This window comes from Sciurus vulgaris (genome assembly GCF_902686455.1).
Source record: "Sciurus vulgaris genome assembly, chromosome: 10".
Classification (NCBI taxonomy): domain Eukaryota; kingdom Metazoa; phylum Chordata; class Mammalia; order Rodentia; family Sciuridae; genus Sciurus; species Sciurus vulgaris.
In genome coordinates, this window is record NC_136470.1 from 63,619,786 (window position 1) to 63,640,699 (window position 20,914).

Consider the following 20,914-nt stretch of genomic DNA (forward strand, 5'->3'; position numbering starts at 1 on the left):
CAGCTGTCAATTTTTTTAAAAAATTAAATAATTCCTCATCAGTTAAATTGTTATTTGGAGACACTGGTTCACAATCAGCCTGTACCCCCACACTTTTAATTTTAGAATTTAAATTATTAGTCCTAGTTTCTTTTTCTTTCTTAACATTTTTTAATGACTCAATCCTTTTAATTCTATTTCTCCTTTTTAAACCACTTACTATTTTCTTTAATTCTCTCTCTCTCTCTCTCCATAGTAGTAGTATAGTATCTTTCTCATCTCTTTAAGACGTATTCGCTTTAATTTTCACACATTGGAGTTTTACTTTTTAAATTTAACTTTCCCATGAGACTCAGATAACATGAAGGAAAATATATATAGTTTGAGCACATCAAAATGAAAACTTCTTCACAGATAAAAAAAATATGAATAAAGTTCAAAGCAAATGGCAGAGTAGGAGAAAGCACTAACCATAGGTATGATAAAAGGCAAATACCTACACCGCAGCATAGAAAATAAACAGGATCCAAAGAAAAATGAATCTAAGCAGTTAATTCCCAAAAGAATAAATGAACTATATACATGAAAAGATATGTGAGCATTACCAATAATAAAAAAATCCAAATTATTCAAATACGAGTTACCATGTTTGGTCTTTTAGATTGGCAAAGGTAAAAACACTGGTAATACCCAGAGTTATGTGGTGGCAAATTTTATCCTCTCCCCACATTCTAATCAAAGAGCTAGGTATTTATTATTTTCTTCCATATGTCCATCAAAAACATGATGCTATGGTGAACAGAGAGTACATAGACCAGAGAGGGAAAATAGCTAAAGAAAGAGTGAGAGCAAGTAGGGGGGGAGGAAGAGGCTCCTCCTGATCGGCCCAAGGGGCAACTTGTAACTCAGCACTTAGGATACTTGTGCCCTCCTTCCCATAGTCTCTGGGGAGATGACAAGGCCTCACAATGGTGGCTGCATGTGCTGTGTGTGTGTTTGAGGTAGGGCTGGAGGGATTCTGGCCCTACCAAAGATAGTATGCTCCAACTGGGTACAGAACCACTGAATCAAAGAACAGAAAGAAGCAAGCAGGCTGGGACAGGAGTTTCAACAGTACCAAGACTGACTTTCCTGTGTCTTTGGTAGCATAGGAGCCCAGAGTCAAATGTAAATGAATATAAATAAAGAATAGCCACACTACTTACATATCTAAGTTTGTGGGTTAAGATTCATACTTACCTCCCCCTGACACATTTTTATAAATATATGGTGAATATTTATTAAAAACAAACAGGTTACAATGTTGAGGTTCTTTCTGAGAGAAACTTTTTATCCAATTCTAAGCAGGTAGCAATCTGATTATAATTTGGGGATTCAAATATTATCCAGAAATTCAAATATTCAAGGATTTACTCTCAGGCAATGAGTGCTATAATTCACTGAACAAAGTATGAGAAAGGAAATAGCTACACATCTGAGAGAGCTCTGAAGACCCGAGGACTCCCTTCTACTCTTCAGGTAAGTACTAACTAGCATGCATGAAGAGGCAACTACCTGAAGCCAGGGAAAGAATCACCAAAAAAGGAACAGGCAGAATAATTCCCAGACTCCACACAGGTTGAAATAGTTTGTGTCCCTCACAATCTTGACACTCCATGGGACCTAGGGTAGAGTATCAGAAGAGTAGTTGGAAGTATTAGCCCTAGACCAACAACTGCCCTGATCCCACCTAAGATTAAAAGGAAGACTTTTTTAAAAATCCATCTATTTCAAGTAACTTAACCAAGTCCTAGAACAAAGCTCAAGAATACTTAAAATTATATAAAATATCCAGCACAAAGTAAAATTCACAATGTCTAGCATCTAACCAAAACTTATCAGGCAAGCAAAAAAGCAGAAAGTTGACTCAAAATGAACAGAAATGTATCATTCAGCAGAAACAGCCCCAGTAATGACACCAATGATACAACAGATTAGGACACTGAATAAATTGTTATGATACAGGAAAAAATGGACATGTTAAAGTGAACAAAATTTTCACCTATTATACCAGGAAGTCCAGAAGAATGTCTATAAGATAGTCATAATGACATAATCAATGTAAGAAATGATACAAAAATATTGTTTTAGAAGAAAAAGAGCTAGAAGAACTAGAAGAAATGTTAAAAGTGTTTTTTTTCAAGATACATCATGATTACGGGTTGAAAAAAATCAATATTTGTTTTTAAAAATGTCTGTGATCCCTACATACATCCATAGATTTCATGTAATTCCAATCAAAATCTTAGCAGGACTTTTGTGAAAGTCGACAAGTGGTTAACATGCAATGAATGTAAACAATCTTGGAGATGAGAAACAAAGCTGAAAGATTCACCATACTAGGTGTGAAGGGTTAAGACGGGGTGGCACCAGCACAGGGATAAAGAGGGAGGTCCATGAAATATTATGAAGAAATCGGAAACAGACCCATGTCTGGTTATCTGATGTATGAAAAAATCATCACTACCATCCTGTGAGGAAAGTGTGATCTTTTCAGAAAATGATACTAAGTTAATTGGATATTGACAGAGGGACAAACGACATTGGATCACTATCTCATATTACCTAAAAAATTATTCAAGATGAGTAATGGCAAACAATAGAGCTTCTAGCAGAAAAAAACATAGGAGTATTATTTCATGAATTGAGAATAGGCAAAGCTTTCTTAAATATAACACAAAAGCATCAACCTTGGAAGAAAAAGAAAGAAAAAGGTCAATAAATTAAACTTAATTAAAAACTTTCATTCAACAAAGGACTCCTTTAGGAATAAAGAAACATGCCACAGACTAGAACAAGATCTTACATAAGCACACAAATATGTATCAGGTATATGATATATATAGATACATAAATATAGATATACATCTATTGCTCACATATAAATACAGATATAGAGAGATAACCAAATAGTCAAATCCATAATATATAAATTAGCTTCTATATCCAATTTTTAAAAAGGAAAAAATGCTTGAATAAAACCCTAACCCAGCTGGATACAGCAGCATACACCTGAAATCCCAGTGGCTGGAGAGGCTGAAACAGGTGGATCAAGAGTTCAGTGTGAGCCTCAGCAAAAAGCAAGGCACTAAGCAACTCAGTGAGACCCTGTCTCTAAATAAAATACAAAAAAAGGGCTGGAGATGTGGCTCAGTGGTTGAGTGCCCCTGAGTTCAGTCTCTAGTACCCCCCCCCACACAAAAAAATAATAACCCAGAGAATATACCAATGACTAGTACATATATGAAAAGTGACTGAAAATTACCACTTACCAGGAAAATGCAAACTTAAACCACATGAGATACTACTAAAGAATGGCTGAAAAAAGGTCTGACAATCTCCACTGATGACAAGTGTACATGTTGTGAATTTAACTATTTCCCTAAAAAGGTAAGTTGAAGTCCTAACGCTCAGTACCTCAGAATGTGACCTTATCTGAAAATAGGGTCTTAACAGAGGCTATCATTTAAAATGAGGTCATTAGTATGGACTTTATTTCAACATGACTGGTGTACTTATTAGAAAGGGAAATTTAAACTCAGAAACAGACATGTGCGGAGGTAAGACTATATACAAGACACAGAGATAAGCTCATGTGAAGGAAGAGGATTTGGAGTGATGTATCTCAAGTCAAGAACAACAAATATTGCTGGTAAACCACCAGATACTCAGAGTGAGTCAAGGAACAGATTCTTCCTTCCAGTCCTCAAAAAGAACCGACTTGCTAGACACCTTGATTTTCAACTTCTAACCTCCAGAAACATGAGACAATAAATTTTACTTATTTAAACCATCCACTTCATGATACTTTGTTACAGAAGCTCTAAGAAATGAATACAATAAGGGTCGATTGGATTATTTTATACTTGGGAAGTCAAAGTGTAAACTGATCCAATTATTTTGGAAAATTGGCAGCATCTAATGAAACTAAACATGCATAAAAAATAGGGCCCAACAAGTCTACCACTGGATATATCACTAACAGTAATAAGTGCTGATGTCCACCAAAAAATATGCACCAGACTATTCATAGCAGCATTATTTACAGTAGCCAAAAGCTATCAATAATAAAATGGGGACTGGGTCAAGTGGTAAAGCACTTGCCTAGCATGTGTGAGGCAATGGGTTCAATCCTCAGCATCACATAAAAATAAATAAATAAAATAAAGGTACTGTGTTTATCTATAACTAAAAAAATTTTTTTAAATAATAAAATGGTTAGATTGTAGCATAGCCACAATTATTAGAATTAATTGAAATAATAGAATATTGCAATAAAAGGAAGAAGAATAAACTACTGTGACATGAAACATGGATAATCTTAGACATATGAATAATCTTATCATATGAATAAAAGAAACCAGATACAAAAGAGTTCATGCTCAACATTTAGTTTATATGAAGTTCTCAGATAAAACTAATTCATGGCAATAAAGTTTAAGTTTGGGAAGTAGGTATTCACTGAAAGTAGACCACGAGGAAACTTTTTAAACTAGTATAAATGTTCTATATCATAATCCAAGTAGTGGATACATGTTTATATTTTTTAAAAGAATTGAGCCACTTAATTAAGATTTATAAATTATGTCTAAATAAAAGACAAAAAAGCAATTTCCTCTGGGAAGTTGAATTGATGCATGAGATTGGACAGGAGGTTATTGTCTTTTACAAAAAGTTCTTTGATTCTGTTTGATTAAAAAAATTAATGCATATATGCTCATACTAATTTGGCATAAATAAATAATTTGTCAAAATTATGGATTTTAATTATGGATTATATAATTTTTTTTTTTTTTTGCGGTGCTGGGGATTTGAACCCAAGGTCTTGTGCTTGCAAGGCAAGCACTCTACCAACTGAGCTATATCCCCAGTCCAGGATTATATAATTTTTAAAACTATAATTGTTAGCCAAATAACCCATATTTAACTAGAAAGGAGAAAAACAGAAAGCCCAGGGAGATATCAATATCAGTGACAAGAGGATTCCTAAAGATTTCATTCAAGTCAGTGGCTACTTCAGAAAACCTCTTATCTGGATACTTCACTGACACTATTGCAAACTATTCAAATTTATGCTCTCAAACATCCTAATTTATAGGAAATATGGATCTTACCTATTCTGTAGCTTCATTAAGCCGAGCTCATGTTTCTCTTTTTCCCAAGCTAATTCCTTTTCTACTTGGTGAATTTTATAAACAGTTTTTCTATCAATATCAGCACGAATTTTGGAATCAAGATCAAAGTCCTGCAAATAAGCAGATTTGTTTATCCAAAAGGGTTCTTTATCAATGTATTTTTATTTTTTTAGTCAATATAATGAATTAATCACCACATCATCACAGCATTTGTCATGTGAAATAGACAAAAGTACTTCTAGAATTACAGAATTGAATAATCCATGGATAAAGCCAAGATGACAAATTCTGGTTTTTAACTTAATTAGACTCTTAACAAAAATTCTGTTTAGGAAGAAATACAAAATAAACTTTTAAAAAATCCTAATCACTAACATGTAGATGGTGCTTGCGGTGAGACTCGAAAGAAAAAAAAATACAAAATTGACTTAAACAGTTTTGTGATTGTCCTTATAGCTACAACTATACTAACACAATTTTATTTTAGAAACTTTGTGGATCAACTGGTACTCTCTTCTCAACATATCTGATAAATATATAGAAATGGAACCACAAAGTATCAAAATATACATGTACCTACTCAACAGATATTTTGACTAGGTACAACAAGGGTTAATAGCCAAATGAAACTCCAAATTTATATTTTACTTTGGTACCAATCAATAAACAGATAAAACATGTGTGAGGAACCTAAATCCAGTAGTAAACTTTGTATCATGTAAAGAGATTTATCTGCTTCCAAATCAAACAAATTGTTATAGTAGTTGAGTTGCTGCAAATACTTTGATCAGGCAGATAAAAGGAAAGTTTAAAGATGTTTTTTATGCTCCTTCTGGTTGGCAAAATAGTAGTCTTGATCCAGAAATTGCATGTTATTAAAATTTTACTTAGACTTACTGTTCTTCTAAATTGCATATGCTTTGGTAATTCTTTGTTCATTTCTAATAGTTTCCAAAATTCATTCCTCAAAGCACGGATTTGTTCTCTCTTTCCAGCTTTTAATTCTTCCATTTCTTTCATTAACTTGTCATGTTCTCTTTTTCTCCTAGCATTCTCAATACTGAGAATAAAAATTCAAAAGAATAACATGTTAGGCTACAGAAACAGCAGAAGAGAAAATCAGTATTCAATAATTTGGAAATTTACTTAGCTTGGTCAACTTCTGTAAAATGTTGGTTTGTTTTAAAAAAAAATCATATCTAAGCAATATTTATCAAAAATTCCCATACCTGTAGGCTTTGGGATCTTCAATATCTTCTGGGGATGGCTCTGTTTCAATTCCAAACTGTAGGCATGGGAGTAAAACGTTAGCCCTTTAAAATTGTATATTTCCCTCAAAATATCTATGAAAAGTTAATTGAATTTTTATTTTACCTGCTAATTTCTAACAAGTCTAGATAGGTCTGAAAAACAGTTTTACACAAAAGAAACTAAGGGAAAAATTATGTTGGCTAAATTTATTTGTTTCTTCTTCATTTAAGGAAGTAGGTAGAAAAAGTCTTGAAATACAATCATATGTTTTTGCAAAATGTTAATATCACCACAGTTGCCCCCTCCAAAATGTCAATTACCGATTCACATGAGCTAATAATACATGTTATTAATAGCAGATACACATAAAAAATTTCTAGATAAATATATTTCAAAATGTTGTTTTTCTGTATATCGCTTTATTATGTGCATATCCCCAAATACCTCATATATACCCTAGAAAGATTTTTAAATATATATGTATATATACATAAATATGTTCTAATTTTAAGTAAAAATTTGATGTGATCCTAATCAAAAAAAGACATAAGATGGAAAATTCACAGAATAACACAATCTCCCTTCTTCAAAAAGAAAGATACGAAAAAAGAAATACAAATCTCTGCTTAGAAAGGAAATCAGATTAAGAGGAACTGAAAAGTAAATTACTTAAAGTTTGTGTATTCAGGTGCTGTTTTCAAAATGTCTGCTATGTTATGGAAGAGTAACTCAGCAAAGAAGAGAATCTTAATTTGCTATCAATTCTTCAGTAAAGTTGAACAACACTTTTTTATTCTCTATTCTCTTTTATAGCAGATGGGTCTGTTTTCCTGTTGTTCTTTGTAAAGAAATAAAGACTCTTCTTGATCAAATTGCTTTATTACAGTTTTCACACATATGACATGTAAACTATATTTATAAAACATAGATCTATACATTTCTATGGAAGTCAAGGTTTATGACTTTAGTAAAAGTGAAGTCATACATGTGACTAAAGTAAGAGCCAGTGATGGCTAATATATCATTACTTAATCATTCAAAACAAAAATATCTCAAATTTATTTTTTTATTCTTTTACTACCAAGAACTAAGTTCCTTGGTGCTCTAATATCCATGTGCAAAGATTTAACACGGATGTTCAGCCAACTGTCTCCTAGTCACAGTTGTCTACAGTTGAGTTTAAACAAAGGTGCTTCCAACAGTTCCAAAATATATGCCAAAGGCTCCCAAACTTGGCTGCACATTAGAACAAAGTGGAGGACATTTTGTAAAATACTGATGCCTAGGTCTCACCTTCAGAGATGTTCATTTTTCTTGGTGGGGTTCAGGCATCTGTACTTTTAAGGACTCTCAGTGTCCTAAAGTAAGAATTTCAGAACTTCTGCAGAGCTAAATTGGTTTTTGTGAGTTTTTAAAACAATTATTTCAATTTTTTTTTCTGATTTTTGCCTTCTTAAAAGCAGGGTCAATGTCAATGAAATAAAAAATATTGAGTGCAGTCATAAATAATAGTATACTATTATTTAAATTGTGGAATGATTTTTTTCTCTCCAATATAGGTTTCTGTAGAGAGAACTGATGTTAGGTAGAAGAATACACATTTTTCTTCTTGTTCATATACTTTCCCTTTTGGAGCTGGACCCTCTTTAAACATGGCCCATACTCCAAATTTTACTGCTATTAAAAGAAACGAAAATTAACCTGCTCATATCTTCCCTACATTCTTTGAGTGTTGTTTTGAAATAGACTGTTAGATGGGAAGTCAACATGTTCTTAGGAATTTTAACTATGGTGCTTCTAATACAACTCCTTAGTCTTTAGGAACAATTCTAATGGTTCCTAAATGACTTTATCCAAAAGGACTACTTTGATAACAAAAAATTCTGGTTCTGTGACAGGACAAAAGATATAATTTGGTGATGTGTACCTTCAATCTTCATCACAAAGCCAACAATCTACTTTGCCTATGAACAGAATAATTTATAGAGAATCTTTGAACAAGACCTACATTATTACATTTCAAAATGGAAGATATTGATATTTTTCAACTTATTTCAAAAACATACTTTATGATGTACATCCTGTATATACCCCTGTGTTGAGTAGATGAATAAATGAAAACCAAAATATATATCTGAAAACTAGTGTCCATTTTTGAAAAAGAAGAAACTGCAATTTAAAAGTCATTAATACAGAAAAATCAACATTGAAAAAAATGGGGGGAGTTACATACCTTTAATAATCAGGGAGTTTAACACCATTAATACAGTCATAGAAGCACCAGAAAGTCAAAATTATAATACGGTAGCATGTTTAGATAATGAATTTAATATATCTAAATAGTTTTCATTTTTGAAAGTACATTAGCAATTTCACATCAGTACCTTAAGATAAATTTTGTTGTTATTAATTAGTTCATTGGTTAATTAGATACATACCTTGGGAGATGGCACTTTGGCTTTGATGATTTTCAGGAATTCAAGTTCGGAATAAACATTGAAAACAAAGATATTATTATCTGCTCCAGCCGTCATCAAGAACCGGTCATCGAAGCTAGTCGCCATGCTTTTAACATACCCATAATCATTGTCATGCATATTAAAGTGCCAGTAGTAGTCCAAATTGGTTAGTGAATGATCATCATGACTTCGGATATACACTCTAACTGCTCCATTTCTCATGCCACAAAACATCATAGTTTGGCTAAAGCTATGAGATAAAAAGAAAGTAAATTGTTCTTCCTATTTGTCTACAAGTAATATTTAATTTTAAATTAACTGACAAATGACTATTTGAATAACAAAGTGTTATGAACTGAATTATGTATCACTAAAATTTATATATTTAAGCCCTAATCCAAAATACCTCAGAATGTAACTATATGGTGAGACAGGACTTTTAAAGAGGTAATTAAGTTAAAATGAGAACATCTGAATGGACCCAAATGCAGTCTGACTGGTAACCTATAAGAAATGAAGATTAAGACAGAAAGAGACTAGGGATATCATGCACATAGGAAAGATCAAGTGAGGACACAGCAAAAGGCAGATGTTAGCAAGCCAAGAAAAGAGACTTCAAGAGAAACCAAATCTGACACTTGGACCCTAGAACTCTAGTATCCAGATTATGAGAAAATAAATTTCTGTTGTTCAGGTCATGAAGTATGTAGCATTTTGTTATAGAAGACCTAATAAATTAATACAAAGAGAAAGTGGGGAAAAGTCAAATTGAAAATTGGAGCTAGTCCATCTGTTTTTCAGAAAAATGACAGGGATATATTCTCAGTTCTTAATTATTAAAGAGCTAATGATTCATTTGATAATTTCTCCAGAATCATTGGAACTCTGACCCTTAATTATCTGACCATGCAGTAGCATTCTCCCAAGTAACAGAGGGTAAATCCATGCAACTCAATTGTCATAAACAGAAATCCTGATAGAATATCTGCAGATAAAATCTGAATATAATTTCAGGACTAGCTTTGATTCAGTTGATTTATTTAACGACACATTGTTTGAGTATTTCTTCATTTGGATGGATCTTTAACATTGACAATATCCACGATATATGAAGTCAAAAGATACTTAATGGGATATCATTTTTCAAAGCTTTTCGACATTCTATACACCTGAAAATGATAGTTTGGATGGGATTTTCTTCTGTATTCTCAAGAAAACGAAAATCAAAAGGTTCATCTTTCTGTTCTTCGAAATTGCTTCTTTTGTCACATGAGGGAAATTCACAGTGATATAGAAAACCAGAATCATAGCCACCCTAGAAAAGATAAATAATATAGATAGTGATATTTAAATATAACATATTTGAGTGAGTGTGAATTTTTCAATTATTTCAAAATTTAAAAAGTAAATAGATATTTTAAAACATCTACTATATTTGTGATTATAGAAGTTTTTATTTACTATAAATATCTTTATTTTCCATTTATATGCAGTTATGTAATTACAATAATAAGTACTTCATGATGATTTGTTCCTACTTAGAAGTCATTATGAGGGAGATTTCAACTCTGACTGGCTATTGAATTCCATTTTATTTCTTCAAGTGTTATTTGAAATAGGTAGAATTTTTGTAACAGGTTTTACAGGTCATTTTTTTCATAGCTAGTGTTTGATCTTGGGTAACTTCAAACATTTAATTTTCCAGGAAAGGCTATTTAGGAAAAAACTATCCATATAATAAAAAGACAATCATCTGGATGGCTACATTGCTCCAACTCTAATTTGCTTTTTTCTTTTTCTATATGAACCAAAGATTCCTAATTAAGGGAAATAAATTAATGGTCAGAACATCTTTATGAAAAAATAAATGAACGAGAAAGAAATAGTAACAAAATATGACCTTTGAAAATCAAATTAAGTTTTCACTTTTGACAATGGCAGATTGGGATTGCTTCAGCCAAACCCCACTGAGAATAATCAAAACAAAAAAAATTGTAAAAAGGAGTGTTGGAGAGCTACAAAAATAGCAAAACCCATAAGAGAGGGAAAGTCAAGAGAAGTAAGCCTGGCATTTGGCATGGCTTTTGTCCCTGAAGCACTTGTCAATTAAAGTGGCAGTTGAGAAGCTAAGAGGCTGAGCAGAGATATCTGTAGTCTCATGGGCTTATGGAGAGGGAAATAATTTCCAGGGTCCTTTAGGGAGAAGGGGCCATTGTAAATACACTTTCCACTAGAGCTTCCCACTGAAGTCCTGGAGTGGTACATTCTAGACATATGAGTGAACAGGAAATAAAATGACCCTCACAGCAAGTGAAGCTAAATTCAAGTAATCTCAGTCAGTGGTCGATTTAAAGTGATCTAGGATTTCTGTTTTCCAGAACCAAAAATAAATCTCTAGGAGAAAAGAGCAACATACTGACAATCAAGGTAGCTCTACAGTGTTTCACACATGAGGTTAGGCACTCTATTAAAAATAGGTAGATATGCTAGGAAATATAAGATTGATTGAAAAAAATAATCACAAGAGATATCAATAGAGGAGTTTTCAAAATGGACTTCAAAATAACTAAGATTAATATGTTTAAGAAATTTAAAAGTAATATACAAAATTTTAGAAGTCAATTGGAGTCTATAAAAATGTGGAAAAATGGAAATTCTAGAATTGAAAAATAATTGATAGAAAATAAAAATTCAATACATTGATGTAACAGCAACTAAAATCAACTAAGGAGAGTTAAAACTCAACAACAAACCCCAAATGACCAAATTAAAAACAGGAAAGAACTGAATTGATATTTCTCCAGAGAAAATGCACAATAGTCAATAAGCACATGAAAGGATTCTCAGTCACACTGACCACTGCAAAAGAGGCAATTACAAAGATACAGAAAGGAATTAACAGCAAGAGTAAAAAATCAAAGTGATATTGACTATATAAAGCTACAGTAAATATTTTCTAGGAATAGCAACATATATAAAAATAAAATACATGAAAACAGAGTAGGGTGCCATTTTGAGACAACAGCCAGGCCCCGTAGGACCCGGGGCAGGACTGACTGAGCCCGGTCTCCAGGACCCCTCAGCCCGACCAATCACTCCCTGCCTCTGGGGACCTCACATCGACTGACTGCTCCCTGCCGCCAGGACCCCCGGACCAACTGACTGCGCCCTATCACCGGGACCCCAGACCAACTGATTGCACTCGGCCTCCAGGATCCCACAACCACACCAAACACACCAGACTTCCAGGATCTCTGCCTGACCAACCGCATCCCACCTTCAGGACCTCCAGCTGATGACGTCCACACATTGAGCTGCAGCTCCCAATTTGCCAACATATTTCGAAGTCACAGTGGCCACCTTGGATAATCCTGGAAGCCATTGCTCCGATCTTTAGGTGGGGCAAAACCCATCCTGAGACGCCTGCTGGAGGCTTGAAGCTCATTGTCAGGTACCTCTCAAGCATTAGGCTACTGAACTCTGGGAGGTTTCATTACTATATGACTGTTATACTGTAGATTTTCTTTTTTCTCCTTATAGAAAACATTTAAGTTTTTATTTCTTTACTTTTCTTGCTCTCTTTTCCTTTTGTTTACCTGTTCCCTCAGAGTCTCTTTCTCCCTTTTTTGCATGCTAACATCCAATTTCTTTTGATTATACTCTCATCCTTTCTATTATCTAGAACTTCTGTATAATCTTTTCTTATCCCATTAACAGCCACATTCTACATTCCTCTGCATCCTCTTTGTCCTCCATTAGAAACTGCAGACCTTATTGCAAATCTGTTTTATTGAAGATAATATTTTAACTCATTCTGTATATTATGACAATTTTGTTATTGTCCTCATAGGGGCTATTTGGTCTAGGATTGCATACTGTCTGAATTAGGCACTGCTAATATTCATCTCCCCTTAAAGAAATGGTTTTGGAAACCTCTAGGGCCACTATAAGCCTATAGGGGGAAATCTGCAATACCCCAGATCTGCACTGCTAGAGGGGAAGATACATGAACAACATGAAAAAACAAGGGAAGAAAATGATCCAAACAAATCTAGATTCTATAGTAACAGAATCCAATGACAGTATGTTAGAAGAAATGTCAGAAAAGTACTTCAGATTATACATGATTAAGATGATTTGCGAAGCAAAGGATGAGATAAGAGAGCAAATGCAGGCAATGAATGATAATACCAATAAGCTGAAAGAGCAACTGCAGGAAGCAAAAGATCATTTCAACAAAGACATGGAGATTCTCAAAAAAAAAAAAAAAAAAAACCAAACGGAAATCCTTGAAATGAAGGAAACAATAAACCAAATAAAAAACCTAATGGAAAGCATCACCAAAAGACTAGACCACTTGGAAGACAGAACCTCAGACAATGAAGACAAAATATTTAATCTTGCAAATAAAGTGGCCCAGAGAAGATCATAAGAAATCATGAACAGAATCTCCAAGAACTATGGGACATCATGAAAAGACCAAATTTAAGAATTATTGGGATTTAGGAAGGCACAGAGATACAAACCATAGGAATGAGCAACCTATTCAATGAAATAATATCAGAAAATTTCCCAAGCCTGAAGAATGAAATGGAAAATCAAATACAAGAGGCTTACAGAACACCAAATGCACAAAATCACAACAGTCCGCACCAAGGCATATTATAATGAAAATGCCTAACATTCAAAATAAAGATAGGATTTTGAAGGCCGTGAGAGAAAAGCATCAGATTACATATGGGGGACACCAATACAGATAGCAGCCGACTTCTCAACCCAGACTCTAAAAGCTAGAAGGGCCTGGAACAACATATTTCAAGCTCTGAAAGAACATGGTTGCCAACCAAGAATCCTATACCCAGCAAAATTAACCTTCAGATTTGAAGATAAAATAAAATCCTTCCATGATAAACAAAAGTTAAAAGAATTTACAAGTAGAAAGTCTGCACTTCAGAATGTTCTCAACAAAATATTCCATGAGGAGGAAATGAAAAACAATGGAGGTCAGCAAAGGGAGGAACTACCTTAAGAGAAAAACCACTCAAAGGAGAAACCAAGCCAACTTAAAAACCAAAAATAAGCCAAATGACTGGGAATACAAATCATATCTCAATAATAACCCTGAAAGTTAATGGCCTAAACTCATCAATCAAAAGATATAGACTGGCAGAATGGATTAAAAAGAAAGACCCAACAATATGCTGCCTGCAAGACACTCATCTCATAGAAAAAGACATCCACCGACTAAAGGTGAAAGGATGGGAAAAACCTATCACACACATGGACTCAGTAAAAAAGCGGGGGTTTCCATCTTTATATCAGATAAAGTGGACTTCAAGCCAAAGTTAGTCAGAAGGGATAAAGAAGGACATTTCTTACTGCTTAAGGGAAACATAAATCAGAAAGACATAACGATAGGAAATATTTATGCCCCAAACAACGGTGCATCCCTGTACGTCAAACAAATCCTTCTCAATTTCACAAATCAAATAGACCACAGCACAATAATTCTGGGTGACTTTAACGCACCGCTGTCACCACTAGATAGATCTTCCAAACTAAAACCAAACAAAGAAATCATAGAACTCAATTACACAATCAATAACCTAGACTTAATAGACATATATAGAATATTCCATCCATCAACGAGTGGATTCACTTTCTCCTCAGTAGCACAGGGAACCTTCTCAAAAATAGACCATATATTATGCCACAAAGTAGCCCTTAGGAAATGCAAAAAAATAGAGATACTGCCTTGTGTTCTATCAGATCATAATGGACTGAGAGTAGAAATCAATGACGAAATAAAAAACAGAAATTACTCCAACACCTGGAGACTAAATAATGTGCTATTGAATGAAACATGGATAACAGAAAACATCAGGGAGGAGATAAAAAAAATTCTTAGAGGTCAATGAGAATGACAATAAAACATGTCAAAATCTCTGGGACACTATGAAAGTGGTACTAAGAGGAAAATTCATTGCATGGAGCGCATTCCAGAAAAGAATGAAAAGTCAACAATTAAATGACCTAACATTTCAGATCAAAGCCCTAGAAAAAGAAGAACAGAATAACAGCAAAAGTAGTAGAAGACAGGAAATCATTAAAATCAGAGCTGAAATCAATGAAATTGAAACAAAAGAAACAATTCAAAAAATTGACAAAACAAAAAGTTGGTTCTTTGAGAAAGTAAACAAAATAGAAAAACCCTTAGCCACACTAACAAAGAGGAGAGAGAAAACTCAAATTACTAAAATTCATGATGAAAAAGGAAATATCATGACATATCACTGATATACATAACATAATTAGAAGCTACTTTGAAAATCTGTATTCCAACAAAATAGAATCTACCAAAGACATTGAAAAATTTCTAGAGACATATGCTCCTCCCAAAGTGAACCAAGAGGACATACACAATTTAAACAGATCAATATCAAGCAATGAAATAGAAGAAGTCATTAAAAACCTACCATCCAAGAAAAGCCCAGGACCAGATAGATTCTCAGCAGAGTTCTACAAGACCTTCAAAGAAAATCTCCTTCCAATACTTCTCAAAGTATTCCAGGAAATAGAAAAGGAGGGTACCCTACCAAACTCATTCTATGAAGCTAATGTCACCCTCATACCCAAACCAGGAAAAGACACATCAAGGAAAGAAAATTTTAGACCAATATCCTTGATGAATATAGATGCAAAGATCCTTAACAAAATATTGGCAAACCATATCCAAAAGCATATTAAGAAAATCATGCACCATGATCAAGTGGGGTTCATCCCTGGAATGCAAGGATGGTTTAACACCCGTAAATCAATAAACGTAATCCATCATGTCAATAGACTTAAGGATAAGAATCATATGGTTATTTCAATTGACGCAGAAAAAGCATTTGACAATATACAACACCCCTTCATGCTGAAAACACTAGAAAAAATAGGGATAGTAGGAACATATCTGAACATTGTAAAAGCTATTTATGCTAAGTCAATGGACAACATCATTCTTGATGGAGGAAAACTGAAACCATTCCCTTTAAAAACGGGATCAAGACAGGGATGTCCTCTTTCCCCACTTCTATTCAACATTGTCCTTGAAACTCTAGCCAAAGCAATTAGGCAGACTAAAGAAATTAAAGGGATACGAATAGGAAAAGAGGAACTTAAGCTGTCGCTATTTGCGGATGACATGATTCTATATTTAGAGGATCCAAAAACCTCCTCCAGAAAACTTCTGGATCTCATGAATGAATTCAGCAAAATAGCAGGCTATAAAATTAACACACATAAATCTACAGCATTTTTATACGCAAGTGACGAAACAGCTGAAAGGGAAATGAGGAAAACAACTCCATTTGCAATAGCCTCAAAAAAAATAAAATACTCGGGCATCAATCTAACCAAAGAGGTAAAAGATCTCTACAATGAAAACTACAAAACACTGAAGAAAGAAATTAAGGAAGACCTTAGAAGATGGAAAGATCTCCCATGTTCTTGGATAGGCAGAATTAATATTGTCAAAATGGCCATACTACCAAAAGTGCTATACAGATTCAATGCAATTCCAATTAAAATCCCAATGATGTACCTTACAGAAACAGAGCAAGCAATTATGAAATTCATCTAGAAGAATAAGAAACCTAGAGTAGCTAAAACAATCCTTAGCAGGAAGAATGAAGCAGGGGGTATCGCAATACCAGAACTTCAACTATACTACAAAGCAATAGTAACAAAAACAGCATGGTAATGGCACCAAAATAGACAGGTAGATCAATGGTACAGAATAGAGGACACGGACACAAACCCAAATAAATACAGTTTTCTCATACTAGACAAAGTTGCCAAAAACATTCAATGGAGAAAAGATAGCCTCTTCAACAAATGGTGCTGGGAAAACTGGAAATCCATATGCAACAGAATGAAACTAAACGCCCATCTCTCACCCTGCACAAAACTCAACTCAAAATGGATCAAGGACCTCGAAATCAGACCAGAGACCTTTCATCTTATGGAAGAAAAAGTAGGTCCAAATCTTCACCTTATTGGCTTAGGATCAGACTTCCTTAACAGGACTCCCATAGCACAAGAAATAAAAGGTAGAATCAACCAATGGGATAGATTCAAACTAAATAGCTTTCTCTCAGCAAAGGAAACTATCAGCAATGTGAAGAGAGAGCCTATAGAGTGGGAGAATATCTTTGCCACTCATACTTCAGATAGAGCGCTAATTTCCAGAATGTATAAAGAACTCAAAAAACTCTACACCAAGAATACAAATAACCCAATCAACAAATGGGCTAAGGATATGAACAGACACATCACAGAAGAAGATGTACAAGAAATCAAGAAACATATGAAAAAATGTTCACCATCTTTAGTAATAAGAGAAATGCAAATCAAAACTACACTAAGATTCCATCTCACCCCAATTAGAATGGCAATTATCAAGAATACAAGCAACAATAGGTGTTGGAGAAGATGTGGGGAAAAAGGTACACTCATACATTGCTGGTGAGGATGCAAATTAGTGCAGCCACTCTGGAAAGCAGTGTGGAGATTCCTTAGAAAACTTGGAATGGACCCACCATTTGACCCTGCTATCCCACTCCTTGGCCTATACCCAAAGGACTTAAAATCAGCATATTACAGAGATACAGCCACATCAATGTACATAGCTACTCAATTCACAATAGCTGGACTGTGGAACCAACCTATATGTCCTTCAATTGATGAATGGATAAAGAAACTGTGGTGTATATATATATATATACAATGGAATTTTACTCAGTTATAAAGAATAATAAAATTATGGCATTTGCAGGCAAATGGATGAAATTGGAGAATATCATGCTAAGTGAGATAAGCCAATCTCAAAAAAACAAAGGATGAGTGATCTCACTGATAAGCAGATGATGACACATAATGGGGGGTGGGAGCGGGGCAAGAATGGAGGAAGGAGGGACTGTATAGAGGGAAAAGAGGGGTGGGAGGGATGGGGGAGGGGAAAAAATAACAGAATGAATCAAACATCATTACCCTATGTAAATGTATGATTACGCAAATGGTGTGCTTTTACTCCATGTACAATCAAAAACAATATGTATCCCATTTGTTTACAATAAAATTTTAAAAAAAGGAAAAAATAAACCACTGAACAACAACAACAAAAAAACAGAGTAGGAACTGGGGAGAATATATGTTAAAATGCTCTAAGATATGGAACTGATAAAAGAATAAATTTATATTAAACTTATTAAACCAAATTCATATTATGATCTTCAGACCTACCACTGAAAGAATAATAAAAGAGTATATAACTGATCACCTAGGAGAGGAAGAAAACTTGAGATATATCTACCTAATCTTTCATTGATGGCAAAAAAAAAGAAAGAATTAGTATGACAAACAGCAATAAGTTAGCAATGTGATCGATTTAAGCATTCAGTAATTATATTAAATGTGAACAGATATGGTATCTTATTTTAAAGGACAGAGATTATTCTACATTATTTTTTAAAGAGCTTAAACATGTAACATTTCTAAGAAATATACTTTTGTTGTATGGATATCAACAGGTAACACAAAGAGAAGAATCCTTAATAACCCTTGGGGTTTTGGTCTGGTAACTGGATGAACAGTTGTCTCATTTACTATAATGGAAGTAATTAGGTTTACACGGGGCAAGTGTGGTTTAAAGTTGGGGTTGGGAATGTAGCTTAGTGGTACAGCACCTACTTCCCAAGCACAAGTCCCTGGGTTCAATTCCTAGCACAGAGAAGAAAGGAAGAAAAGGAAGGAAGGAAGGAAGGAAGGAAGGAAGGAAGGAAGGAAGGAAGGAAGGAAGGGAGGGAGGGAGGGAGGGAGGGAGGGAGGGAGGGAGGAAGGAAGGAGGGAAGGAAGGAAGGAGGGAGGGAGAGAGAGGGAGGAAGAGAGGGAAAGAGATTCAAGATGGTGTATTAGAGGAAGGCTACATTCTTAGTTGATTCCTGGTCCAGGATTCAAGCAATAGGAGTACTACTTCTCATTGAGTACTGCTTCTCAGTGATTACTGCTTCTCAGTGAGTACTACTTCTCAGTGATTACTGCTTCTCAGTGAGTATTGCTTCTTAGTAAGTACTGCTTCTTAGTGAGGTAGGTAAAAGAGGGGTTTTGCTAAACTTAATATTAGACAGTCAAAATATCAGAAATATTGAACAGAGACTTAGAAATTCGGGAGCATGGAGCAAAAAAAGAATATATTGGAGCCAGGCCAGTTACCATACCACCAGTGGCAGTGGTTCACCACAGAGGGGAGGGACAGCTCAGAGAGAAAAACAATGGACAAATTTGATAAGGAAAAATCCACAGATCAGAAAAGCAGCCTGAATTCAGCTGATCCAGAGGATGCATCATGAACAGTATTTAAAGGTGTTCTGGATTTTTCAACTGGAGAGCAGAGAGCTGAGGCAGGAACCATCCTGAGGAGATCATCTTGAGTCTCTGCTGCTGGAGCCTGGGAGATCCTAGCAAAAACCGTCATACTCTCCCACAAGTGCCCAATGTGTGGCCTAGAGCTTTCTTAGCAGAACATGAATGATGTAGGCACAGAGAATATTTTGCCCAGAGGAATTCAAATCCAAAAAATGAAGGGGAGCCCCCAACTTACTTTTTTGTGAGTCCCCAGCTCTCATGACCAGCTGAGGAGGGCAGGGAATCTGAACAGCTGGGTATGAAAACATTCAGGGATTAAGCCTTGGGAGGCCGTGATGGTGGACAACAGCATTGATAAAGGATTGGCTCCCTTGTCTCATGAATAGAATTCCTGGCAGGCTCCTGAAATCCAGATTCCCGCAAAGATCAGCAACTGCTAGGCCATAGGGATATGTTGATCTAATCTCTCCAGAACAGATACAACACAACAAAGGTCCTAAGTCCTGGTTAGACCTAAGCCCCAAACACTGCAACTCCTCCCATAGGACTCTGTAGCAGCCCCACCCAGGGCGTGCATTGATCAGGTCTTGGCAGACATAACTTCAATTGACAGTACTTCCCATTCTATCCTACCTCACACATAGGGAGAAGGGAAGCTGAGAGCTATCTCAACCAGCTTCTGTTAGGCCACTCCAACTGGCAGCTCAGTGAACAAACAAAAAGAGGAAGGAGTTAACAACCCCCAGTCCTTACTCTCTCAGAAATGGAAAAGACAGTAGGACATAGACAGTGACCATCCATTCTTGTAGACTCCTTTGATCACCTCAGTGGAGAGGATTATTTCATTTTTCATTTATACTTATTTTTTCTGTCTTTGTGCATTCTTTCTATGCTGATTGGTTAATGGGCATACATATACATATTTGCTCAATTTTTTCTCATTTTTAGCATTTTTAAATGTAGTTATTTTTCTTTGCCTTGTGTTTTGAGGGTTAGGGTTCTTGTTTATTTTGTTTTTGTTTGTTAGTTTCTCTTTCTTTCCATTTTTCTTCTGCTAACAGCCAAATTCTCCTCTTTCTCTCTCAATTTACTTTATTCTTCCTATTTTTCTCCTTTCTCATAAACATCACCTACTATATCTCTTCTGAATTCTCTCTATTCACATGTTGAACATAAACTCTCTTCTACCTTTCTATCATTTTTTCTTTTCTCTTAATGAACTGCATTTTTATCATTTTTAGAACTAATTGGTTTATATAACTCCTGCTCCCACAATGTATGGTGTTGTAATTATTAGTACTGTGGGGACACAGTTGACAACTGCTGCTTGCTTTAATGCCAGATCTAGTTCAGGGATACTTATTGCTTTTTCTGCTAGCCGTTGCTGACCCCACCATTCCTGTTTTTCTGGTAGTTAGTGTAGTACATGTCATAGAAGGAACCAGGTGTTTATTTTAATGCTGTATATGAGATTCGTATCAGCTGTTGCTATTTTTTATTTCTTCCTTTTCTGTGAGGTGTTGGAAACCTACAGGGACACTACAAATTTCTGGGTAGAGACTCTGCTGCTAAACTAAACTCTGTCAAAAGACAGTGCACCTTACTCCACACACAAATGGCACTCAAACTTCAGCTCTACTT

General features: G+C 34.9%; 1 protein-coding gene across 4 annotated transcripts in view; it reads right to left on the bottom strand.

Moving 5' to 3' along the window:
• Positions 1-20,914, bottom strand: part of CFAP44 (cilia and flagella associated protein 44) — a 158,639-nt gene that overhangs the window by 48,386 nt on the left and 89,339 nt on the right. For all 4 annotated transcript variants that reach the window (XM_079155381.1, XM_079155380.1, XM_079155382.1 and 1 more), the window contains 5 exons: positions 10,033-10,178; positions 8,843-9,113; positions 6,383-6,438; positions 6,051-6,213; positions 5,133-5,263 (listed from right to left, as the gene is read on the bottom strand). In XM_079155381.1, the coding sequence (XP_079011507.1) occupies positions 5,133-5,263; positions 6,051-6,213; positions 6,383-6,438; positions 8,843-9,113; positions 10,033-10,178 (767 nt within the window). The remainder of the gene's footprint in view (positions 1-5,132; positions 5,264-6,050; positions 6,214-6,382; positions 6,439-8,842; positions 9,114-10,032; positions 10,179-20,914) is intronic.